Source organism: Nelumbo nucifera, chromosome 4 (assembly GCF_055504915.1).
Source record: "Nelumbo nucifera cultivar China Antique chromosome 4, China Antique-T2T, whole genome shotgun sequence".
In the NCBI taxonomy this organism is placed as follows: Eukaryota; Viridiplantae; Streptophyta; class Magnoliopsida; order Proteales; family Nelumbonaceae; genus Nelumbo; species Nelumbo nucifera.
The window spans coordinates 76,277,007-76,299,853 of NC_142652.1; the positions used below are offsets into that span (position 1 = coordinate 76,277,007).

The following is a 22,847-nucleotide window of genomic DNA, read 5'->3' on the forward strand; positions in this document are numbered from 1 at the left end:
TGCGTGCGCGCAGCGCGCGCGGTGCTGCGCGCCGCGCGTGGTGCCGCTGCCGTGCGTTGCCGATCGTGTGCGTGCTGCTGCCTCCACTGCTGCCGTGTGGTGCGGGTGCTCATAACAAATTTTGGGAATGACAGCTTGACGTGTTGATGAGGGTGGTCATGGGTGGAGCTTGAACGGGAAGTATGGGGGTGTGAGGATTCTTCATGGGCGAAGGGGTTGGTCTCGGGAGTGGTATTGGGAGTGGTTCGTGAGGCTCGAAGGGCTTGGAGTTCAGTTAACACTGCTTGTAAGACAGTGTTCATTTGGTCGAAGCTCGACTCATGTCGTGCTAAGGTTTCATTGACCTCATTGCGGAACTCCGCGTTAGTCTTTCCACGGGTGTCCATGGTCGAACCGGCTCTGATACCAATGATACGCTCAAGTTATCTAACAAGAGGGAGAAGGATCTAGAATAAGGAGAAGAGAGAGAGTTTGTTTGTAGAAAAGCCAATGCCAACTCCATTCATTCAGGCTATATTTATAGCCTTATGGTGCTACAAACTGGGAGTAGAAATAGGAACTACTGCCCCTTAATCTTAGGAGCTTATCAACAAAAAAACAGAATGCACTTATCTAGGAAATAGAATGCACTTATCTAGGAACAGAATTGAAGACTTATCTATTCTAACAGAATTAAAACTGAATAGATAAGGCTTATCCCAACTAAGAGCTAACATGACCGGGTCTTCTGCTGCTATCCACTTTGACCGGGTCTTCTGCTGCTAGGAACTGCTGCATGCATGCACGTATCAAATGGAAACCGAGTTTTAATCGTCGTGTTAATCCGGTCGCCATTCTACAACTGTGCGTGGGACGTAGATGCCTTATCTTCCAACTCGCTCATGCAGACTACATTCCCTCTTCGCTTTTGGACTTCTTGGAAGACGACAGAATCACATTCGTCGGAGTCGGAATTGAGAAGGACGTGGAGAAGATTTCCCGGGACCACGATTTAAGTGTTTATTATTGGAAGGATCTCCGGAGTTTGGCAGCGAAACAGTTCTCCATGCCAGAGCTTAAGAATGCGGGGTTGAAGCGGTTGGCATGGGAGGTTCTCAAGGAAGATATTGATAAGCCAAGATATATCACTTTGAGCAACTGGGACGCTTATTCCCTTACTGAGGCACAGGTGCGTTATGCTACCGCTGATGCTTTTCTTTCTCTCGAGATTGGGATGGAGTTGCTTTAAAGTTGAATTGAAACTATTAGGGGTTTCTTGTTTTTGCCGTCTGGGGGATTAGAATGTAAATCTTAATAGCTTTTTACCGTGGGTTCTGTCAGTCTGTCTATTGGAATCGAAGAAAAAGCTTTTGTTCTGTTTGATTTTTGGGTAGTATTGCAGATCTATCATCTATGGGTTTAATCAGTTCTGAGTTTCTTAGGTATTGGAGCCATCGTTGCTTCTGAAGATTTGGATATGTAGAGTTTATGGTTTCCTCTGTCATTTCACAATATATTCTGTCGAACTATTCTGGGGTAATATTTCTGTTACAGTTTTTGATCCATTAGACAATCTTGATTTCATGGGGACTTGCCAGTCGCCACGACCATACTCTACGTCCATTTCACAGACTACAGAGATTGTTTTATCTTACAATTAATTGATTAAAATGGTTAGAAGAGATCTATCAAGAAAATGGAGCTACCGGAGAAAAAAAAATGGTCACTTAATTAAATGGTGGCATAATAGTCATTGTTTTCTCTTTATCTCTTTCCTTCTTTCCGAGTTAATGACATTTTATTGAACTAGCAGCTTGAAATAATCAGACGAAGAACACATTGTTCCTTGTAAAATTTCTATTGAAATTCGGAATTCACGTCTCAACAAGAAATTTGATTTAAATCATTGAAAACGTAAGTCACCTATACTGTTTTTATAAGCTCAGGGACTCTTAAATCTTTATGGGAAGCACAAGCACCCCTGAGCTTAACCTTCCTTTTCCTATCTTTTCCTTCAAACCAAACATAGCCCTTAGGGTGCGTTGATAAGTTTGGGGATTTATGCTTCCCAAGCCCAACCTTATAAACTTCAAATTTGTACTTCGAAGTGTTATGGATTCACACTACATTGTTTTTAATGCAACTCTTACCAAAAACTAACAACAGTTTCTGACCATTTTGTTTTTCACAGCCTAAACCAAAACTTCAAAAGCAAAGGCTTACTCAAACAGAACCTGTGTGAACCCAATTACCTTTCAAATAGAACCTGACGTTTTTGCATGCAACCCATTAGGATGGCGTTTGGTATCGTCGGCGTTTTCTGGGCTTGATTTAAAAAAAAAGAACATCCACATTCAAGATGGTGGATAAAACGTTTTTCATCTTTTTTTGCTATTTGGTAAGTTGATTTTCATTATTGTTTTTTTGTACATCAGAGAACTGTTGGCAGCAATGGTTTGCCGATACAATTTGGCGTTTCATACATTGAAAGCATCATGATTTACGAGGCATGGATGCTTTTTACCATTTTTTTTATAAAATGTCCAATCAAACAGCATTATAAATCTACAGTTTTTTTAATAAATGGCATCGATACCAAACATCTGTTAGGTTTTAATCATTTTCTCACAAAATTTCTTGCTCGACGTACATATACACACAATATTCAATTCCTTTCAAGTTGCTATTGTTGACCTAAAATAAGCGAACAACTTTTTGAATGCTTAAGGCCCATTAGGCCTTTCTTAGCCTGATTTAGGCCTAAGCCCAGCCCAAGTGGGACAAAGTTCCTTGAAGCTAACTAAATGATCAAACTATTACAACCCTTAGGGTTATATGTAGGGGTGAGAAAAAAAAAACCAAAAAGCCAAATTGATCGAAAAAAAAAATGATTGAAATCGAACCGAAAAATCGGTTAATTGAACTGGTCAGTTTGGTGCTTTTAAAAAAACTAAAGGTATCGGTTTCGGTTAACCAATTTAAAAAACCGATGGTAAATCGAACCGACTGGTATACATGTTTTTCTATATATTTATGTATATTATATATTATATATATATATTTTTATAATAAATATCATAAAGTCAAAAAAACCAAAAAAATGATGAATCGAACCATTGGTTAACCGAACCAACCAATCGGTTAACTGACTGATTTCGATTTGATTCCGTTTACCGGTTTTCCAAAAACTAATACTACCGGTTCGGTTTACAAAAAAAGACCACGGTTTGGGTACGTAAGCACCTTTGGTTATATGGTCGAATATAATTTAAACATGGTATTTTTTGTTACAGGCAATTGGTCAATATCATTAAATTGTGTGTGTTGATTGATTAATATATGATTTAGGGATTCTCTTGCAACATAATTCCTTCATATAACCATACTGTATAGAACCACGATGGGTATGGAAAAGATGAGTTGCTGATTGAACGAGGAAACTTTCCAAGGGAGCGCACATATAGTTCTGAATGCTTTTGACAAATTGCGTAGATTAGTATCAACTTTAACAGCAAAAAGAAAAGACCATTACCCAAACAACAATCAGTTCATGCAAAACCGGATTAAGTATTACAACTTTTTAGTATTGTCACATGGATTCATTCACTACGAGTGGGGTTAACAGTGGACAAAGGAAGTAATGAGATCCAAATCAGAATTTAGAAATTAGGCTACCTTTGGCAGACAGACCTAAAAGTAAGGGAAGGCCATTCCTTATTCGATTAAAAAAGAAGTGTCCCCTTCTTTTTGACCCTTGAGAGTTGAGAGCTGAGGCCAGAGTTGAAAGCATTTCCATTGTTGCTTTACAACCAAGTAAAACTATGAATGGTGCATGTACATTAGTGAGTTTCTCATTTTCTCTAAGTAGTGGGATCTAAGGTTCTAAATATTGATACGCCTGATATCTCGGTAGGAGTGTATCGGGTAGTATCAGTATTTTTTTTTTTTTTTTTTCAAATTCAGTTTAAGGGGTTGATTTAAGATTCCTTCACCCTCTGAACTGGTCAAAACCCCGATATACCCTCTGTAAGGACATATCGGGGTGCTCCCGATACGATATGTATCAATCAATACGTATCGAGTTTTTGAACCTTGGGGGGACCCTCTAAATTTTCACATGAATCAGTCTGCGGATGTCAATGGTTCTGCTTCGTTACAGGGGTGTCTCAACTGAATCTGATTCGAAGCAAACTCAACACACCAAAACCTAAACCCCACCAAATAAAGAGAGGATACCGAACCTGATCCACCCACCCTGTCATAGATGTATATAAGTACACCTTTACTCAATCAAGCTTATATTTACAAGTGTCGGATGGGTCTCTAACTACTTGCAGCCGAGACTTGAGATTAATTTGAATCCCAAATGGTCTACTCGGTTGTGTGGTCCCTTCAAAACCAAAAATACTGTTAATTGAGGCTATTCTAGCCGTAGTGACTCTCATATGATGACATATATCTCGCCAATTTGTAGTATCAACTCAAAATGTCTCCGTTGAATCAGCAATAGTACTAAACTTGAGATTTGAATAGAATTGCCTTGATGTACCCCATAGATCTTTTTATTTGAGATATGAAGCTATGGCTGTGTTTGGTTGTGAACTTATTTGCATTGATGCAAAATTATGGTAGTGTAAATGATTTTGATGTAAATTGTGATTTTTTTTTTATTTCAAAATTTACTTTATTTTGTTTGATTGCAGTGCAAATGAAGCAAATTAAGATCTGAAGTATAATTAAGTAAAATTGCACTGCAACCAAACACCGCATAAAGAACTTTGATCAATCAGATCTCCTTGAATTTCCATGATTTTTTATGAGTTAGTTTCCGTCAAAGGTGTGTAAGTGCAGGAGATTGGCAGTGCATAATTAGGTAAGGCTCAGTTTGCAAAGAGTACAAATCCAAAAGTATAGAGTACAAATACATATAAAATATATATGGGTATTTATACTTCCTCCAAACTGAGCCTACAAATACAAATACATACAAAATAATATAAAACATAAGATTTTGCACTATATACAAATATAATTCAGAAAAAAAAGTGTTAAGAGCAGAGACTAAAGGCAAGGGATTGAATCCTCTCTCTTTAACTAGAACAGTGCAACCTCACGAAAGCAAACAATAAATAAATAAGGTTGAGTTGGGATAAGCTCCAAGTTTGTGTTTTGAAAGCCAATAAACACAAGTCCCTAATTTGCAAAAATTCAAAAAGCAAAAGTTTATAGAAGAAAACACTGCTTTTACAAACATTTGAGTGTTTTCATCATGGTTTTTCAAACCACCTTGATCCGGATGATTGGACTGTTTGGCCTTGAAATCGTTCAGGGATCCAAGCAAATGATTTCATTTTACCCCAAACTACATCCTTAGCCAAAAACCATCGAATGGATCAATGATCCGTGTGATCAACCCGTTGATCTATTCAATAGTTTTTAACCATCTTTTATTTTTAGTTTTTATTATCACACCAGACTGCCCATTCGATCCAAATGATCCCAAAACCGATGACCATAACGATTCCGTTTCCTAATCGCTCATCCACATTAAATATTACCTCAAAAGCCGTAATGCGCATTACAGCTTTAAAATTAACTTTATTTCGTACGAGATTATGGACTTTATAATCTTTATTCCATGCCATATGAAACCAACCGTCTTCTTCCTCTCAATGTGGGCCGGTGATTAATGCATCAGCAACTTTAGCCATTGATAATGTTAGAAAAGCGGTGTCTTCACACACAAGAAAAGCAGTAAACTCATCACCTTCCACATCCTATAACTTTGTCAAGATTTCGATCCCTAAAGCTCTCGCTCTTCGAGATATATCCTATCCCAGTTTAATTGATTTCTTCTACTTATTTGTTCATGCTAGCTAGGCCCAACTGATATCCAACGCCATGGCTACGTACAAATTCACAATATCGGATGATACCATCCTCACCACCCTCACGTACTTGGCCTCCGACGTCGATCAATGGATTACCGACATCATGTTCATCCACCGCCGGCGACTTCACAAGCTCATAGTGGGCCTCGACGTCGAATGGCGGCCTAACACCGTCGGCGGCGTCTTCAATCCGATTGCCACCTTGCAACTCTGCGTTGGGCGGAGATGCCTCATCTTCCAACTCCTCTACGCAGACTACTTCCCCCGGTCGCTCATCAAATTCCTCCGGAACAAAAAATTCATGTTTGTCGGAGTGGAGATCGAAAGGGACGTCCAGCAGCTCTGGAGAGATCACAGGCTCAGGGTCGCTCAAGCGGTAGATCTCCGACAATTGGCTGCGACTCAGTTCGATGCGAAGAAGCTGATGAACATGGGGCTGAAGAAGTTCGCCAAGGAGGTTCTTGGGAAAGAAATCGATAAGCCGAAGGACATTGCGAGGAGTGGGTGGGATAATGAGTTCCTGACGGAAGCTCAGGTTCGTTATGCTGCCGGTGACGCTTTTATCTCCTTCGAGGTTGGTAGGGTTTTGATTTCGGAGAATCATCAGTGATTTAAATTCATTAGTTGTTCTTCTTTGATCTCACTAGCAGTAGGCCAGTAGCAGACTAGCAGTCATGCTTCTGGGCGCATCAATAAATTATTGTACCTACTCTATCACTTCTGAAAGAATGAGATAAGCCCTAATTAATTAATCTCCATCTGTTTTGGTTACTAACTCTAACAGTCTAACCTGTAGTAATTAAACCAATAACCAAGATTATCGACTCGGGAGAAATTCTTTGTAGGGGCTACAAAGATGAACTGAATTTCATGTGTCAATAATTGTGTGAATGGCGCTACTTGTTTCATTTTTATTTTCTATAGTTCGCCAGTTCGCCTTTTTAGGTAAAGGATTATAGTTGGTTTGATACTTTGATTGATTTGTAATTTATTCTCTAAAAGGTGAAAAAGATTAAAAGCTCTATCTTTTTGTTGTTGATTTCATTATTTATCATAATTTTATTGTTTAATTTTTGTGCCGATGTGGCCATGTTTTTGAAAATCAGATCAGATTGGACGGTCGGACCAGTTGATCGAGGAACCAGTTCTGTTTCACTTTAAACCATCGATGAACCACTAATTCGGGTGGTCAAACCATCAAACCATCAATACATCAACCCTTACAATGGCTTTTAATCATTTTTATTTTATTTATTTTTTAAGTCAAAATAGATCATCCATTCAAACTGAACATTTAGACTGTTTGACCTGGTAACCGGTTTATTGGCGATGCATATCATTCAGACTGTTTGGAGGGTTATTGGCGTGGTGCATATCATCAAATACCCAAAAAATAGTCTAATGAGTGGGGGATTTGGTAATTGGAAATGGTATTCTTCTTGTTAGGCTGTGTTTGAATGCGGTGGAAAAATTTATCATATAAAAGTCAGTCGATGAAAAAATCCATTGTGGAGAAGTTTATTAATTTAAAATTGTTGGATCGTTGAAAAATTTTAAGTGAGAATGAATGTAAAAGTACATCGATTTTTATTGATGTATTATTTACATCAGTACTAATGTAAAAGTCAACCAAAAAACATGATTATAACGATTCTTGGTGTAACTTTTATATGGAAAACAAACAATTGCATAAGTGGACTGGGTGTAGAGTTTTACATCGGTGCACTTTTACACCGAAAACAAACAAATGTAAATGTACTATTAAATTTTATATCGATTCACATTTATACCTCAATCAAACACAACCCTAGAGTTTTGACTCTCGACTTTTGAATGAAAGTAGAACATGAAAAGATCGGATGGTTTAGAACTCCACTTCAGGGTTCTCTCAATATGGTCATACTTTGTCAATCTTGACAAAGGATTGGTCTCTCGTTCTTTTGGTAAAGATGAATGGATAGGTTGATGAATCCCATGGAGTGGGAAAAACCCTAGTTCGGCCATAGTTATAGTTATGGATGAATTATTTATCCACCGGTCAAAAACTCAAATCGTTCCTCTTATCACACCTTACCTATGAACATTATATTTATAAGTAGGGTTGCAAATAGGATGGGATCGGATTCGGTAGAGAGTATATCTAATCCGATTTGATAAAAAACTTGATTGATCTGAATCCGGTAAGAATAAGTCAGGTTTTTAAAGTTATGTTTTGAATTCAAAATGAAAACTATATAACAAATAATATATAATATATAATATTTTATAATTAACGGATGAGATCGGGCTATAGCGAATCCGATTGGGGTATATCCAAATATGATCTATTAATTTCAGATTTATTAGGATCTTGTTAGATCAGATTCAGATTCGGATAAGATGTCATTCGCCTATTTCGAATTCAAATATTGGCTAATTCGATCCGTTTACACCCTACTTGCGCAAAACGAACGAAGCCTCAAGGCCCTCAACCTAATAAGCTAATACCTTTCTTCTGCGCAAATTTCCTCGCCACGTCAGCCGGTCAAATAATCGCAAGATTATCGATAATCATCAATTACGAGCCTCTAATTCGTAAACTGTTCATCTCATACATCAGGGCCCTTGATTCACACCGATCACGGATCTCCTGGAAGGAAAAGGCGTATAAATAGACTGAGAGCTCCGCATCCAACCGCACATCGGGAGTGTGCTCTCAGCAAGCACCTTTCCGATTATTCTGTCGGTCCCACCTAACATCGTACAATGGCAGTTACAGAAGCTTAGCTGATAAAGATACATTCATATCATAACATATCCCGTCGTAGTCGGTGCGCGAAACCCTAGGGATCTTCTCTTCTTCAATCTTATAGAATCGAATGGGAATGAATCCAACTTGAGCGTCTCGTCCGATGGACAAGTGATCGAGAACTCCCTCGGTTTTAGGTGAAAAATCGAAGAACAAGGAGGAGGAGGAGGAGGAGGAGGAAGGAGGCATTCGTCATGAAGGATTTCGTAAATATCGAATCCCATTACAACCCCAACCCTTCCTACCAACGAACCTTCTCTGTAACCTGCTACCACCACTTCATTAAAACCACTGTCACTTCCACCCCCTCCGTTGCCAGGAACTGGTTGTATAATACTTTGTCCATCCACCGTTCCCGACGGCACAGACTTGTCGTCGGCCTCGGGGTCCAATGGCGACCGACTTTCACGCCAGGAACCCCACTTCGACCTTCAACTTTGCAGCTCTGCGTCGGCTCCCGCTGCCTCGTCTTTCAAATCATCCACGCCAAGTCTATCCCTCGAGCTCTTATACGTTTCCTCGCCGATCCTCGTACTACATTCGTCGGCGTCTGGAACTACAAGGACGCAGAGTTATTAATGAACTCCGAGCATAAATTGTCCATCTCGTGTCTTGTGGACCTCCGACATGTGGCTGCAAAGAGGATGGGCTGCAGTAAAAGGGTATCCATGGAGAAGTTGGCATCCATAGTTCTTGGTGCCGATGGTATGAAGAAGGCCAAATGGATTGGCCGAAGCGCCTGGGATTCTTTCTGGCTTAGCGAGGAGCAGGTGCTGTATGCCTGTTTAGATGCTTTTCTTTCTTTTGAAATGGGTAAGAGTCTCAGGGTATGGAACTGGAATCGTTAACCTTCCCATCATTAATCTGGAAATCAGGAGCTTCGATTTGATCTAATCACTCCTGTTTAACTTCCTTTTTTCATCTTTGGGATGGTTTTGCAAATTTGATGACACAACTGCTCATACTGTTGTACAGATTATATGGTAGATAGATTTTTCCCCTAATGTGAATGAGCTAGTTCTTCATTTCACCATTATACCATTCATTAATGCATATTACGTGCCTGGAAAAATACTTTGTCACTGAATTGAACTATAAATTTTGTTAGTTAATTTGCATAGCATACAAGTGAAACGGCATATATCGTTTGCTTTTTTCCTTTTTTAAATTGAGATTGAGCCCAAGAACATGTTTGATCTTTCCCTCCAATCAAATTCTTGGTAGACTGTCCAGAATGACTCCTAAAATCTGTTAAAGGGAACTTCTAGTTTGATTTCTTTTTTACTGTTTATACAAAATGAATAGATTGATATTTTCGTAGTCTTCGTGCTTATAGAATATAGATGGTTGTGCAATGGGGTGGGAAAGGGCTGTGGGGATCTTGTCAATTGACATGTATAGGATCTAATCTTGTATGTGACCCAACAGTTCTACTTTGGCAGAGGTCAGAGGGGCAGGTTCTTCCCTTTTCTGATATTAATACAACACATGCATCAATTGTCAAAGAAAATGTAGATCGTCTGATCGTCTGATAGGTCATAGAAGCTACAGGTAGGTCCCAAGATTAAGAGAAACATGAAAATATAATATCGTTGATCTAAATGGACTGGATTTGGTCCAACCCGATCCCCTCCAATGGTGAGACCACTTACAAATGGACTGGATCCAATCCAATGCAAATCGAATACAAACTAAATCCAATCGTGAATGGACTGGATTGGATCCAATTTAAGCTGAATGAAATATCAAAAATTATATAAAAAAATAGAACATATAAAACATTATAAAAATATATTAAAATGAAGAAAATATGAAAATTACAAAAATAAATCCTTTGGCATTGAAAAAGCACTTTTATAAAATTGCTTTCAAAAAAGTACTTGATAAAAGTATTTTTATGTGTTTTTATGGAAGCACTTTTACGAAGTATTTTATAAAAGTACCTTATAAAAGTGATTTTATAAAAATACCATTTGTATAAATATTTTTGTAAAAGTATTTTTATAGAAGTACTTTTGTAAAAGTGTTTTTATAAAAGTGCTTTTGTAAAAGTGTTTTTATAAAAGTGCTTTTGTAAAAGTTTTGAAATGCTTTTATAAAAGTGTTTTCGTAAAACTTATTTTGTAAAAGTACTTTTATAAAAGTACTTCCATAAAAGTGCTTTTGTAAAAATATTTTTAAAAAAGTCTGTAAAAGTTCTTATGTAAAAGTAATTTTATAAATTGCTTTCATAAAAGTACTTTTGCAAAAGTGCTTTTATTAAAGTGTTTTCGTAGAAGTGATTTTATAAAATTACTTTTATAAATGTGCTTTTGTAACAGTGCTTTCATAAAAGCATTTTCGTAAAAGTGAATTTATCCAAGTTTCAATTTTAATGGGTTTCAAATTGGCCAAGGGTTTGGCCTCATGATTGGATTATTGGAAATTTTATTTGGGTTCAATTCAAACCAATAAGAATATAGACCAATTTATTTTGGATTGGCCCAACCCAATAATTATAATGGACTTTGTAAATCTGATTTGATTATATTTGAATCAAATCAGATCCAATCCAAAACTGGGTGATTGACACCTCTAGCTATTTTTCAACTAGTTTTATTTTAGTTCGATTGCAGTACATTTCAAAATTTTTATACATCAAAATTTCAAACAATTACATTAAAAACGGCACATGATCTATTTATTTTTCTTTATTCATGTTTCACAAAGATGCATTTATTATTAAAGATTGATTGTCATTGCATATATATATATTGATGTTTGATGTATAGTATTATATAACATTGATGTGAAGATGGTAAGACGCCACAAAATAATGACCTACACATTAGTCTTTAAACCCTACCTTAACCCAAATTCCAACCCCAATAACCTAAATCTTTTTCTGATTGAATTGGATTTGTTTCAGGCTTTGCCCAACCAAGTTATTACTTGTTACCTTTTCAAAATCTACTAATAAAGAACACATACCGATGTTCAATGATAAAGAGACAAGTAGGAAAGGGTGTAAACTGAAGGCAAGAAACAAATTAGCCTTTGAAAAGACTCTTATGCCACTGTCCACATACAGCCATAGGACGAGCATTCATCATCCAACACCCACAGGTGAAATCATTGTTGAGGGCTATGCTTGCTGGGTAGGCAGATCCGGACGCCAATGGATCAGGCTTAAATAGAAGAGTGGACTATTGCAACGTGTATTGTTGTGGAGTATGGGACCCGATCGATATTCTCTGAATGTAGTTGACTACTACACCATATTCTAATTGTTTGTTGCATGTAATTATATATGCCTAAATAAACATTTTCTCTTTTAGTGAATTAATGTGTGTACATAAATGTTAAAATTAATATATTCATTCTTGATTCGGACATGTTACAACATAATTTTGGTTATTCTGACTTATTTGTTTTCTTAACTAGATAGGATTTTAAAGGTTTAATCCAAGTAGGATTAGTCGATCCAGATTGGTACCAGAGCAGGGACGAATCGAAACGAAACCAGTAGTAACTGTCCCAGTGACATAGAATAGGGGATGCAGGCCCTTGGAGCTGCAATGTAGGCTCAAGAGGCGGCGTTTAGAGCTTTGGATGAGAGCAAAGGCATGATAAGAGAATTCAGCCAAATCGGGTGAATGCTCTCGAGGTAGGCGCCAACAGAGATAGGAATGACGGAGGAGAGGTGGTCAGAGAAATTGCCCGAGCACTTGCTGACAACACAGATCGGTTTACACTGGAGACTCTAATGACGAGGAGGCAGCAATTCGAGTTGGATGGAGGCAATTTTGTTTATGTTTACGAGTACACTGTAGAATTTCCTGCAACTCACAGAACGTAACAACCTGAGGGAGTCCGACAGCCAATTGGTGGTGCGATATTTGGAGGGCTTAAGGAGACCAATCTGAGACAAGATTGGAGTTGACATCATTTTGAACCTAACTGAAGCACAAAACATGGCACTGAAAGTGGAGCTCATGTTACACCAAGGTAACTGGATCGACGGCGTGTGAAGGAATTACCTGGATCAGACACAACCAACTAGTCCTGAGTCCTGACAGAGGGAAAGCACCCTAGACAAATTGTCCAGATTCAGAGAGGTATGGGAACTTTTGGGAAGACATACAAAGGAGACAGTTGACAAAGAAGCATAAAGAGATCAACCGAGGGGAGGGAACCACCAACCTCTATGCCCGACCAGGACCAGATAAGTGTTTTAAGTGTCTACTATAGTCCGGTCATCGATCCAATGAATGTCCCAGGAGTTGCACCATGAACATTATAGAGAACGAAGAAGGCCATAATAAACATGCCCCGGCCCCTTTTCAACAGCTGCTCTATAGAATGAGCCCACAAGAGCATGGCATATTCGTGAGAATATGGGTCCCTATGTTGTACGAACCCTACTCACACCCACCCAAGGGTTGGTCATCAACAGAATCACAATCAGGTGCAAGTTCCCAATTTTTAGCAGCTTTGATCTTCGTAGCGGCTACCACCAGTTTAGAATCCGACCGGCTGATGAGTGGAAGGCGATATGGTCAGAGCTCGGATCGTCTGTCCCTAGGGGACAGAAAAAATTTCTGTCTCCTCCAATGGAAATCAAACACGTCGTTCTCCTAAAAAATTTTCAAAATTAACGGTAGCCTGCACTCCAAAGACTTATCAATTTTGGTTTAAGCGCCTTTTACAATCCCACATTCCAAAATTTCTCTTCTCCGTATTCGTCCTGCATTCTTTTCCCTCTCCCACACAACCAAAGTTCGCCCGCACCAACATCATCGCACAACGCCATTGTTCGTCCGCTGCAATAGCCGGAGTCTTTTTCAACCACCGCTCATTCCTCCACTGCAAGCTTCCCGAATATTTTCACCGCTCACTGCTGATGTTCAGAGCCATCGGTTTTTCTTTCCACTACTACTCTCTGTTTTGCCTTCTAAGACAGTTTCTATTAGAGTACCAATGAAACCTGATGATTAGAGAAGAGGAGGCTACCAAGTTTTCCCTTTTCATTTTAGCGGCGCTTATTTTGGCTTGAAGCCGTTTCATCTATTTTTTTTCCAAGTTTTTATTCCTTTTTCCCTACATCTTCTTGTTCGGAAAAATTCCGCACTATAAAGGTGTTTTGTTTCTTGTAAATTAATCAGATGGAAGAAGATAAAAGTTATATGAGTCTCTCTCTCTCTCTCTGACTATGCGACATATGAGTTGCAAGCATATACTGGTGATCCTAACACCGCTTGTTAGTGCCGTTGACACTGGTGAATTCGGCGAGTGTAACGGGTGGTGCACCACCGCCTGCACACTTCAGTCCATTGCAATCTCCGGTGATGCATTTACCGTTTCCCGTGTTGTCAATGGTACATCTGGTGCGAGCCCAAAGCCGACGAGACCATCCAAATGGTGCGGTGAACTGTGTCGATGCAGCGGGTGCCAAAAACAAGTCACCCTCTCTAAGGTTGGCACCACCATTCACTTGGCAGTACCTTTTGTCACAAAGCCTTAAAGTCCAGATTAAAGGGTGGAATATTGCCGGAGAAATTAAGGATGTTAGTTAGAGTTTAGGAGTGTTTTTTTGTTTTTTTTTTTTTTGTAATAAAAGGATTACAGAGAAAAAGAAAGAGAAACAGATCAAAGAAACCCAATTCTTAACCATACGGCGAAGAGGAAGAAGAAAGGAGGGAGTTCATTAAAGCAAAGAAACATTTTGCCAGGATTCCATTAACTTGTTTTAATTAAAATCTCTTCTCAACAGTCACCTCGGGCGAAAGGAGGGCCGAAGGAAGAAGAGATACAGCGGAGGGGCGGTGGTTGGGTTGTAATGGCAGTGAAGAGGAAGAAAGGAAGAGGGAGTTCATTAAAGCAAATAAACATTTCGCCTGGATTCCATCAGCTTGTTTTAATTAGGATATCTTCTCAACAGTCACCTTAGACGAAAAGAGGGCCGAAGGAAGAAGAGATACAGCGGAGGGACGACGGTTGGTTGTAGTGGCGGTGAAGAGGAGTTCATTAAAATTGAGCGGGTTAATTAAATTTTCTATTCCTAGGGGACAGACGATCGGAACTCGTATGGTCATGGTGTTCTTACGCAAAGAACGACTCCCCAAAGACACGTATAATAAGTTACAACCTCGGTGTTCTGGACCATACAAGATCATGAGGTGGACCATACATACTGGTGGGACCGTTATTCTATAATGGAAGAAGTCTCATCGAGAATAATCAGCAGTAGCAAGAAACGCCCTGATGTCGGATCGGACACAGAACCGTTTTGGGGACCGGTTTAAAGGTCAAATGGTCTAACCATCCAGTTTCAATAGACAGCCTGTTCTGATTAAAAAATAAAAAATGACAAAAAACCCTTGTCCAGGTTGATGGGTCAACAGTTTGATTATCCATGTTAGTGAATTACTGAATAAATCAACGATTTTTTAACAAAAAATAGTTTTGGGGTGAAACAGACCGATTACCTAACCTATTACAGGATCAACCAGTCCAACCATCCGGTCCAGTCCAGTTTTCTAAACCATGAATTAAAGCAATATACCATTTAACCTCTTGGTTTTGCATTTCGTCCAGGCTAAGGACCTAAGTCTCTGGCAACATAAACAATTACGGATTTAGGGGGCTCTTCCAACAAGAGATGAGGAATGTATTGAAGTCCTACAAACACCAGGTGTATTTAATGTTCAAAATTGTTTGTTACAGGGCTCAACCTAATTATATAATGCCGAAATAAAGATCATTTCAACTTTTGGTGCTTATAATATTCTATCAAAATAACCAAACAAAAGGGTGGTTGAATCTAAAGACAAGTTTGCGATATGACTGTTAAGAGATTGTTCAATGTGATATCCACTGTTGGATCAGTTTTGCCATTATCACGTACAAGGAATGTATCGCTCTTTGTTCTTGTCCTTATAACAATGGGGTTTTATGACTTCAACCCATTGTAAGTTTGTGACTATTCCCATGCTTATGGCCACTAGACATAGGAGTTCACATCTGTGGCCCACTTAGTGCGCCTCAAAAATGTCTCACAATATATCTGAGCGTGCATTGAGAATATCTCCTTTTATCGTTGGAAAATGTTTTTAATACATGGTTAGAATGTGCCGTAGGGCAGATGTGAATTCTAGACATGGTCTCATGGTAGTTATATTACTTTTCATCCCAACTATATATGGGATCCTAGGACTACACATATATATGGGTTCCGTTTGTTTGCAATATAGACGCTAAACCATGGTATTTTATGTATTGCGGTTCGCATTTGTTTGATATGCAAAAATGTAATGATTATCGTATCAAAAATGTATTTTTTGACATTTTTATACTCTGAAAAAGAAAGCATTACTATACCTTTTTTAATTTTTAATATAATTTTGTATTTTTTTGATAACCAACTTTTTAACTAAAATTAAGGCATGAGAGCATGAGATAGTTAGAGCGTTTAATGATGAGACCTACACTTAACACCGATTTCAAACAAACAAAATAAGTGCAAAAATGATTTAAAATATGAATCATGTTTACATTCATTCATAAACCGAAAAAAGAATAAATATACAGTTTACATATTTACATTTGCATTTTCAAGCAAATACAATCCTAGACTCAATTTAAGAATGAAAACAATATAAATACATACAAAATAATATAAAATATAAGGTTTTATACCCGACATACTTGTATTCGTACTCCTTCCAAACCGAACCCTAGGCAATCCCTTTAATGAAATGAATGGTTGTATTTGGCCGAGGCAATATTTATGTCTTAAATTGCATTGATGTCTAATACGGATGATGTCCTGACTGTGACGACAATGTTTCAAATAGTTTCTCACCATTGATTGAGTCTCTCACTATCATGGAGATGCAGAATCTCTCGGTTCATGGATGATCCAAGGTCAATCTCAACCGACTGTTCCCCGCGTCTGAGCAGCATTGATCATGGTGTCGTAATTAGGGGGTGCAAGCGCAAGTGGAAGTTGGGTCAGCTCGGGATGGAAATTTGTGAAATTTTCAAGAATCCGAAAGTGGCTAAATCAATCTAATAGAAAATTTTAAAACTAAGAAATCCTGATTTGTAGCCATTGTAAACCATGTTTGATTTATTTATCCAATGTGATAAACACTTCAGTCAAAGTGGTAAACTAGTGGAACCTTACTACAATAGCAAGCAACTTTTGGGTCTGGAAAAGACTGAGGAATGTATTCATAAAAGTTCCAAATGAATAACAAATTAACAATTAATAAGTTCTATCAACTCTTTAACACGCATTAGTCTTTATCAGACAACGTAAGTGTAATGTCTGCTCTCTATCTATCTATCTATATATTCAATTTGGTATGATATCAAACCATAAATTATGATTTGAGAAATTCTCAAATTATACAGTTTGATCTGGTTTTTATTACTATTTTTAATAAGGTTTTGCAAATAACATATATACTCACACAAATAACAATTATAATGCAATCATCAAATCAAAATGTATAATTATTTTGTTTGATTAGGCATTTAATGCTAAAACAAGCTCCTGCTTCAAATCTTATTAGATCTTCTTAATCTTATAAAGTTGAGAATTATGTAAAATGTTTAAATGTTAAGGCTGTGTTTGGTTGTAGTGCAAATTTATTTGCATTAGTACAGATGCATAGGAGTGAAAATGTAAAGAATGAAAATTCTTGGGGATGTTTGGAACCGTGGCTGTTTTTCAAAAAAACGATGCCACGTCGGATCTATATAGGCATTTCAGCAAATGCCCATGTATCTCATTGTTTGGTTCAACCGATTATTAAAAAATCGGGCATGCCTCGAAAATCAGGACCCCACCGATGCATGGGTATTTCCCCCAACGGTTGACTAATGTGTATCCTTAAGTTAAAATTTGAAACAAAAATAACAAAATAAGTTAAAATTTGAAACAAAAATAGATCAAACATGGCCTAAATTAATACTTATAGCATCTTTTTGGCATCATTGCCATTGCTCTAGAAAACGTCACATCAACACCACGTTGTAAAAAATGGTGCTCCAAGAAACGGGCAATTATTTGGAACTGTTTGTCCATAAAAAACGGTGCTCCATACCACGCCTCGAAAATTAGGAAGGCATGGCTTGCAGCAACACCAAATTTAGCATTTCTTGCCAACTCATTGCTGCCAACAGGGCAGTAATATGGCAATGATATGGCACTGGATAATGGATACCATTGCTGAAAACGTTTCCTGAAGCATTGATACCAAACAGAAAAAAATTGTTGCACTAGGAAACGTCTTACTGGTGGCAAAGATTCTAAACAAAAAAAGACACCGTTTTCTCATACGGTACTTCCAACCCAAACATATACAGTTATGGTTTTGTCTGGTTTTTGAAATTCAAAGAATTAGGTTGAACCAGAAAATTAAAAAATTACGGTTTGAAATTTTTTTATGACCAAACCAATTTGTTTTCAAAGCCAGGCCAGACCACACTGCCAATTTTAATTTGATTCGAATCATTTTGATGCCTGGACCATATATTGAACACCCGTAAATTTTTTATTACGATTTTAAAGAGGATACGGACTCTGCTGACACAGATTTCTTTTGCACAGTTAAAACCCCAAAAGCTAATCAGTTGAAGGTATGCTTGACCAAATCCAAATCCGAAGTCCAAACCCACCCGTCCATCTGTACTCTGCCTGTAGCCTGTAGGTAGCCATCCAGTCTGGATTGGAATTTGGAAGAATCCAATTGGTAACAATTCATCAGTCATCACATCAGTGGTTAGAATTTGCTTCTACTTTTCTGGTGATTTGGCATTTGCGCGCACTGTGCTTCGTTCGTTCTTCTTGAGTTTTTGTAATGGGTAGAGCACAGTAAGCTACTCTGTCTCTGTCTATTAGCCTGAAACATCAGTTTTTTATGGATATTCATCCATCTGCTTTTCCTTCCGTTTTTGGCTTGTAATGCTATCACGGAAAGATGGATTTAAAGCAACCAGACTCATTAATGGCGAAAGCGAAATCATGAATCCCATCGTCTCTGCATCAAACGCAGCCTCATTGCAGACACCCCATAAGTTTCTTTTTAAGGTTTATATATTCCTATTGAGGTTAAAAACCAAGCGCCCACTAACAAACACAGTGCGCAGAAGAAAAAGAAACTATGAACGGATCAGTAGATCTCTATATCTCATGCCGCAATTCGGATCGTCCAGTCTGTCATTTTGGCCGCGGATTACTCTTCGATGAGCCAGTTTCAGTGGTTCCGTTCCAAGTGTCTTAAATGCCATGGACTGCACTCTGCAACTCGACTGCAATCGGTCAAGGATTTCCATGCATCACTGCTCTCTTCTCACCTGTTTTTTTGTACTTTTCTGTTTGTATGCTTTAAATCTTGCACAGAACCTGCTACAGTTTGCACCTGTACCACCTACAGGAAAAAGTTCCTGCCTTCATTGCTTCCATTTCTTCTGGAGTTTGGGCTTTAGACAGCAATATATTTTTGAAAACCAGAGCGAATGAAAACAGGACAATCTTGGAAACGTTACGACGAATTAGATGAACAGAGTAAATTGAACCATGTGAACATATCTGCCCCAACTAATTTCTTGCTTTGAAATAGTCGGGACTTCCTACTGAGTACTGACCCACCAAAAAATAGATAAGCTCTGTTTAATTGCTATTTGCTCAAACATCTGATCTAGTTGTGAAAAAATCTTCAAATATTGTGGTTTTCCCTTCCACGCTTGCATTGAATAATAAGACAACGATAGCCGTTAGTTTCGAGTTGGAAAAGATCGTTAGGTTTGTTTTAAAGTGGGAGAATTAAATTGTCTCAACAAGCAATAGGCAATAGATGGCGTGGACTCCATAATAAATTGAAGAAAAACCCGCCATTTTTCAGACTCAGTCTGACTAGAAGCCGACCTCTGTTTTGTTTAGAATTCATTTTTGTTGAAATCGCAGTTGTAGTCTGGCGGTGTTCGGCAATGTGTTTGTGTTTTGCTTTTCTGTTATCGTCTCCACTGTATATTACGGTTTGATCTGTATTCTATGAGCATTTTGGGGGAAAGTTAGAGGTACCCACATGGGTCAATATAGCTTAAAAAGCCTGCTTCTGGTTCTGGTTGTTGTTTCAGTTGTTTTTTTGTTTGGTTCCTGAAGGCCAGAATACCCTGTCGTTTCAGTTGTTTTCGAACTGCTCAATCTTTACAAGAAAGAACAGGGTAGCTAGATGGGGTTGAATTTGGCCGCTTTCTACTTCGATTGTTTGATTCATTTCTTCTCCATTGCCAAAATTACGAGTGGTTTTTGTGTTGTCTCGTATCTGATCTGATGTTTCATCTTTTATATCCTGTTGTTTTACAGTTACAGTTAACGATTTGTTTTTGACTATTTATTTCCCTCATTGTTTTGATAATGGGTATCTTTTCAAATAATCATGTCATCGTTGAGATGTTAACAACAGCCGCAGCGATCTTCTTGTTGTTGGGTACCTGCTCTGCGGCTGACGTTCCAGCTTCGTTCATCTTTGGGGATTCTTTGGTTGATGCAGGAAACAACAACTACATATTTTCTCTCTCAAAGGCAAATTATATTCCCAACGGGATTGATTTTGGGCACCCAACAGGCCGATACACCAATGGGAGAACGATAGCCGACATTATAGGCAAGTTGTGTAGCTGTAGATAGATTTTCATCAGCTTGATCCTGCTCTACTTTAATGGCGACTGAATAAAAAAAGCAGGAATTTTCTAAAGCTTTTGATTCACCAGGTCAGGAATTAGGTTTTGAAACTTTTGCTCCTCCTTACCTGGCTCCAACTACTGCTGGTCCCGTGATTCTGCAGGGAGTCAATTATGCATCTGGTGGAGGTGGAATTCTGAACCAAACTGGCAAGATCTTCGTAAGCTTTCGTTCAACTTGAAAATCCTGGTTTTTTGTTTCAACCTCGGAGTTGCTCAGTGACATCTGAATCTGATTTGATACACAATGTGTCTGTTCTTCGATTAGGTTGGCCGAATAAACTTGGACGCACAGATTGATAACTTCGCCAACACAAGGCACGATATAATCTCGATGATGGGCGACCCTGCAGCCTCGAAGCTGTTTAATGACTCCATTTTCTCCATTACAATCGGCTCAAACGATTTCATTAATAACTACCTGACACCCATATTATCGATACCAGAACAGAAGCTGGTCCTTCCAGAAACTTTCGTGAGCTCGATGATTTCAAAATACAGGAACCAACTAACAGTAGGAACTGGAACTCCTTGCTGCTCAAAATGACTTACAATCCTTTGAACCCGGTGCCTCTCCGATCAGTTAATCGCAGTTTTCTGAATTTTCTTCTTCTGCAGAGACTATATCATTTGGGTGCGAGAAAGATTATTGTGGTGAGCGTGGGTCCGATCGGGTGCATCCCATTTCAGAGGGAGCTTCATCCCTCAGCCGGAGACAGCTGCGCTGCCTTCCCGAATCAGATAGCCGGAATGTTCAACGACAAGCTGAGGTGCCTGGTCACAGAGCTGAGTTCAACGCTCAAGGACTCAAAATTTGTGTACGCAGACGTTTATCGAATCGTTTCAGAAATCATTGAGAACTACGAATCGTTTGGTGAGTGTAGACTCATAGAATAGTGCATAGGTGATAGGTGATAGGTTAGGTGGTGGGGTTCTGGGGGTTGGGTACTTGGGTTCACGTGGTGGAAGGATTGTTTTACTTTTGTCTAAAATGATTCGACGTCTGAATTTGTCGTGGTCTGTGTGATTGGTGTCTTGTGGTTTTCAGGTTTTGAGAACGCTGATTCCGCATGCTGCCATGTCGCCGGACGGTTTGGAGGTTTGGTACCTTGTGGACCCTCTTCTAAGGTTTGTGTGGACAGGTCTAAGTTTATTTTCTGGGATGCGTACCATCCTTCGGATGCCGCCAACGTTCTCATAGCAGAACGGTTGATGAATGGTGATCGGAGCGACGTTTCCCCAATGAATATTAGACAACTCGTCCGAGCTTGATAATGGACAAGATTGTATTGTTTATGGCTTTTGGGGTGGACCGAATAATAAAAAGTAAAAACCCCTTCTTCCTTTTTCTCATTCTCTTTTGTTTTTTGTTTTGTTATTCGAATTCTCCATTTTTTTTTACTGAAAGATCAGGAGATAGATTTTTCATGGTTTAAAAAGGCAGAGCAGTTGGTGACAATTTGTGTTAAGAAAGGAAAAAGGTTCCCTACTTTGGTCATTTTTTTCGGTTCAAATCTGTTGAGACGTTTAAGGCCTGTCTACAGTCTATACAAGTCAAACCAGTGTTTTCGAACTTGGGAACCATCCAGGGCAATCGGTTTTATATCATCTTTAACTCAGTCAGCGGCCCGATGACTTAGGTGGCCGAACCGTTGATCCATTCAATTTTTATTTTAATTTTGTTTTTTAAATTAGAACAAACCATCCATTCAATCCGTACAATTAGACCATTAGCCCAAAAATCGATGGCCAAAATGATTATAATTCCGAATCAATTTTTAAAACTTGGGGTCAAACTTCAAACCTATATAATATATATTAGGTTATACGATGCATAATTTTGATCCTTGGTATAAATTGGTTCAGGTTTGGTCGAAGATGGCAATTTTTATGATGCTAAAGAACTTTGACGGATCTGAACCCCCTGGGATCATGGGTCAGGGTAGGGCATTGGGTCTGGTTAAAGAACTTCGACGGATCTGAATACCAGCTCATGGGTCAGGCCAGGCTAGGCCTGGGCATTGGGCCCATGTCAATATAATAATTAATATTAGTTTATTACCACTTCTATGACACCGGTTAGTTGATCATGCCTTCCTGGTATCATACATAGTTGGACTTGTTGAGCATTTGTTAAAATTAGAATGGGCCTAGACGATATAGGTGAAAATTTTCAAATATCTTTTCTATGGGCTTATGATCACTTCCCCAATCATGTCAGTGCTTGCTGATAATTCTCTTGCAACTTGTTGCAGTGAAGAGTTGAAACTTTGGATGTAGGGATGTGAACGGATCGGGACTGGGTCAGAATATGAAATGTTAAGGATTCGGACCTGGAACCAGATCTGATAGGGTTTATAATTTCTAGACCTAGAATTAAACCGATTGATTCTTGGGACAATCGGGTCTGACCTGATAGAGTCAATTATAATAAATAAAAAATAAATACTTATGTT

General features: G+C 38.6%; 3 protein-coding genes across 3 annotated transcripts; all 3 read left to right on the forward strand.

The window, feature by feature from the left end:
• The first annotated feature begins 775 nt into the window (after positions 1-775).
• LOC104605157 (uncharacterized) lies at positions 776-6,813 on the forward strand. Its single transcript, XM_010269795.2, has 2 exons — positions 776-1,168; positions 5,860-6,813. Exons 1-2 carry the CDS (start codon positions 776-778, stop codon positions 6,478-6,480), a joined length of 1,014 nt encoding a protein of 337 aa, XP_010268097.2. The 3' UTR covers positions 6,481-6,813.
• Positions 6,814-8,657: 1,844 nt separating this feature from the next.
• Positions 8,658-9,751, forward strand: LOC104605158 (3'-5' exonuclease-like). Its single transcript, XM_010269796.2, has one exon. The coding sequence runs from the start codon at positions 8,853-8,855 to the stop codon at positions 9,504-9,506; it is 654 nt and encodes a 217-aa protein (XP_010268098.1). The 5' UTR covers positions 8,658-8,852; the 3' UTR covers positions 9,507-9,751.
• An 8,617-nt stretch (positions 9,752-18,368) lies between these two features.
• On the forward strand, positions 18,369-21,880 carry LOC104605031 (GDSL esterase/lipase At4g16230-like). The gene is made up of 5 exons (XM_010269627.3): positions 18,369-20,315; positions 20,422-20,552; positions 20,660-20,905; positions 21,010-21,265; positions 21,440-21,880. Exons 1-5 carry the CDS (start codon positions 20,066-20,068, stop codon positions 21,661-21,663), a joined length of 1,107 nt encoding a protein of 368 aa, XP_010267929.1. The 5' UTR covers positions 18,369-20,065; the 3' UTR covers positions 21,664-21,880.
• The last annotated feature ends 967 nt before the right edge of the window (positions 21,881-22,847 follow it).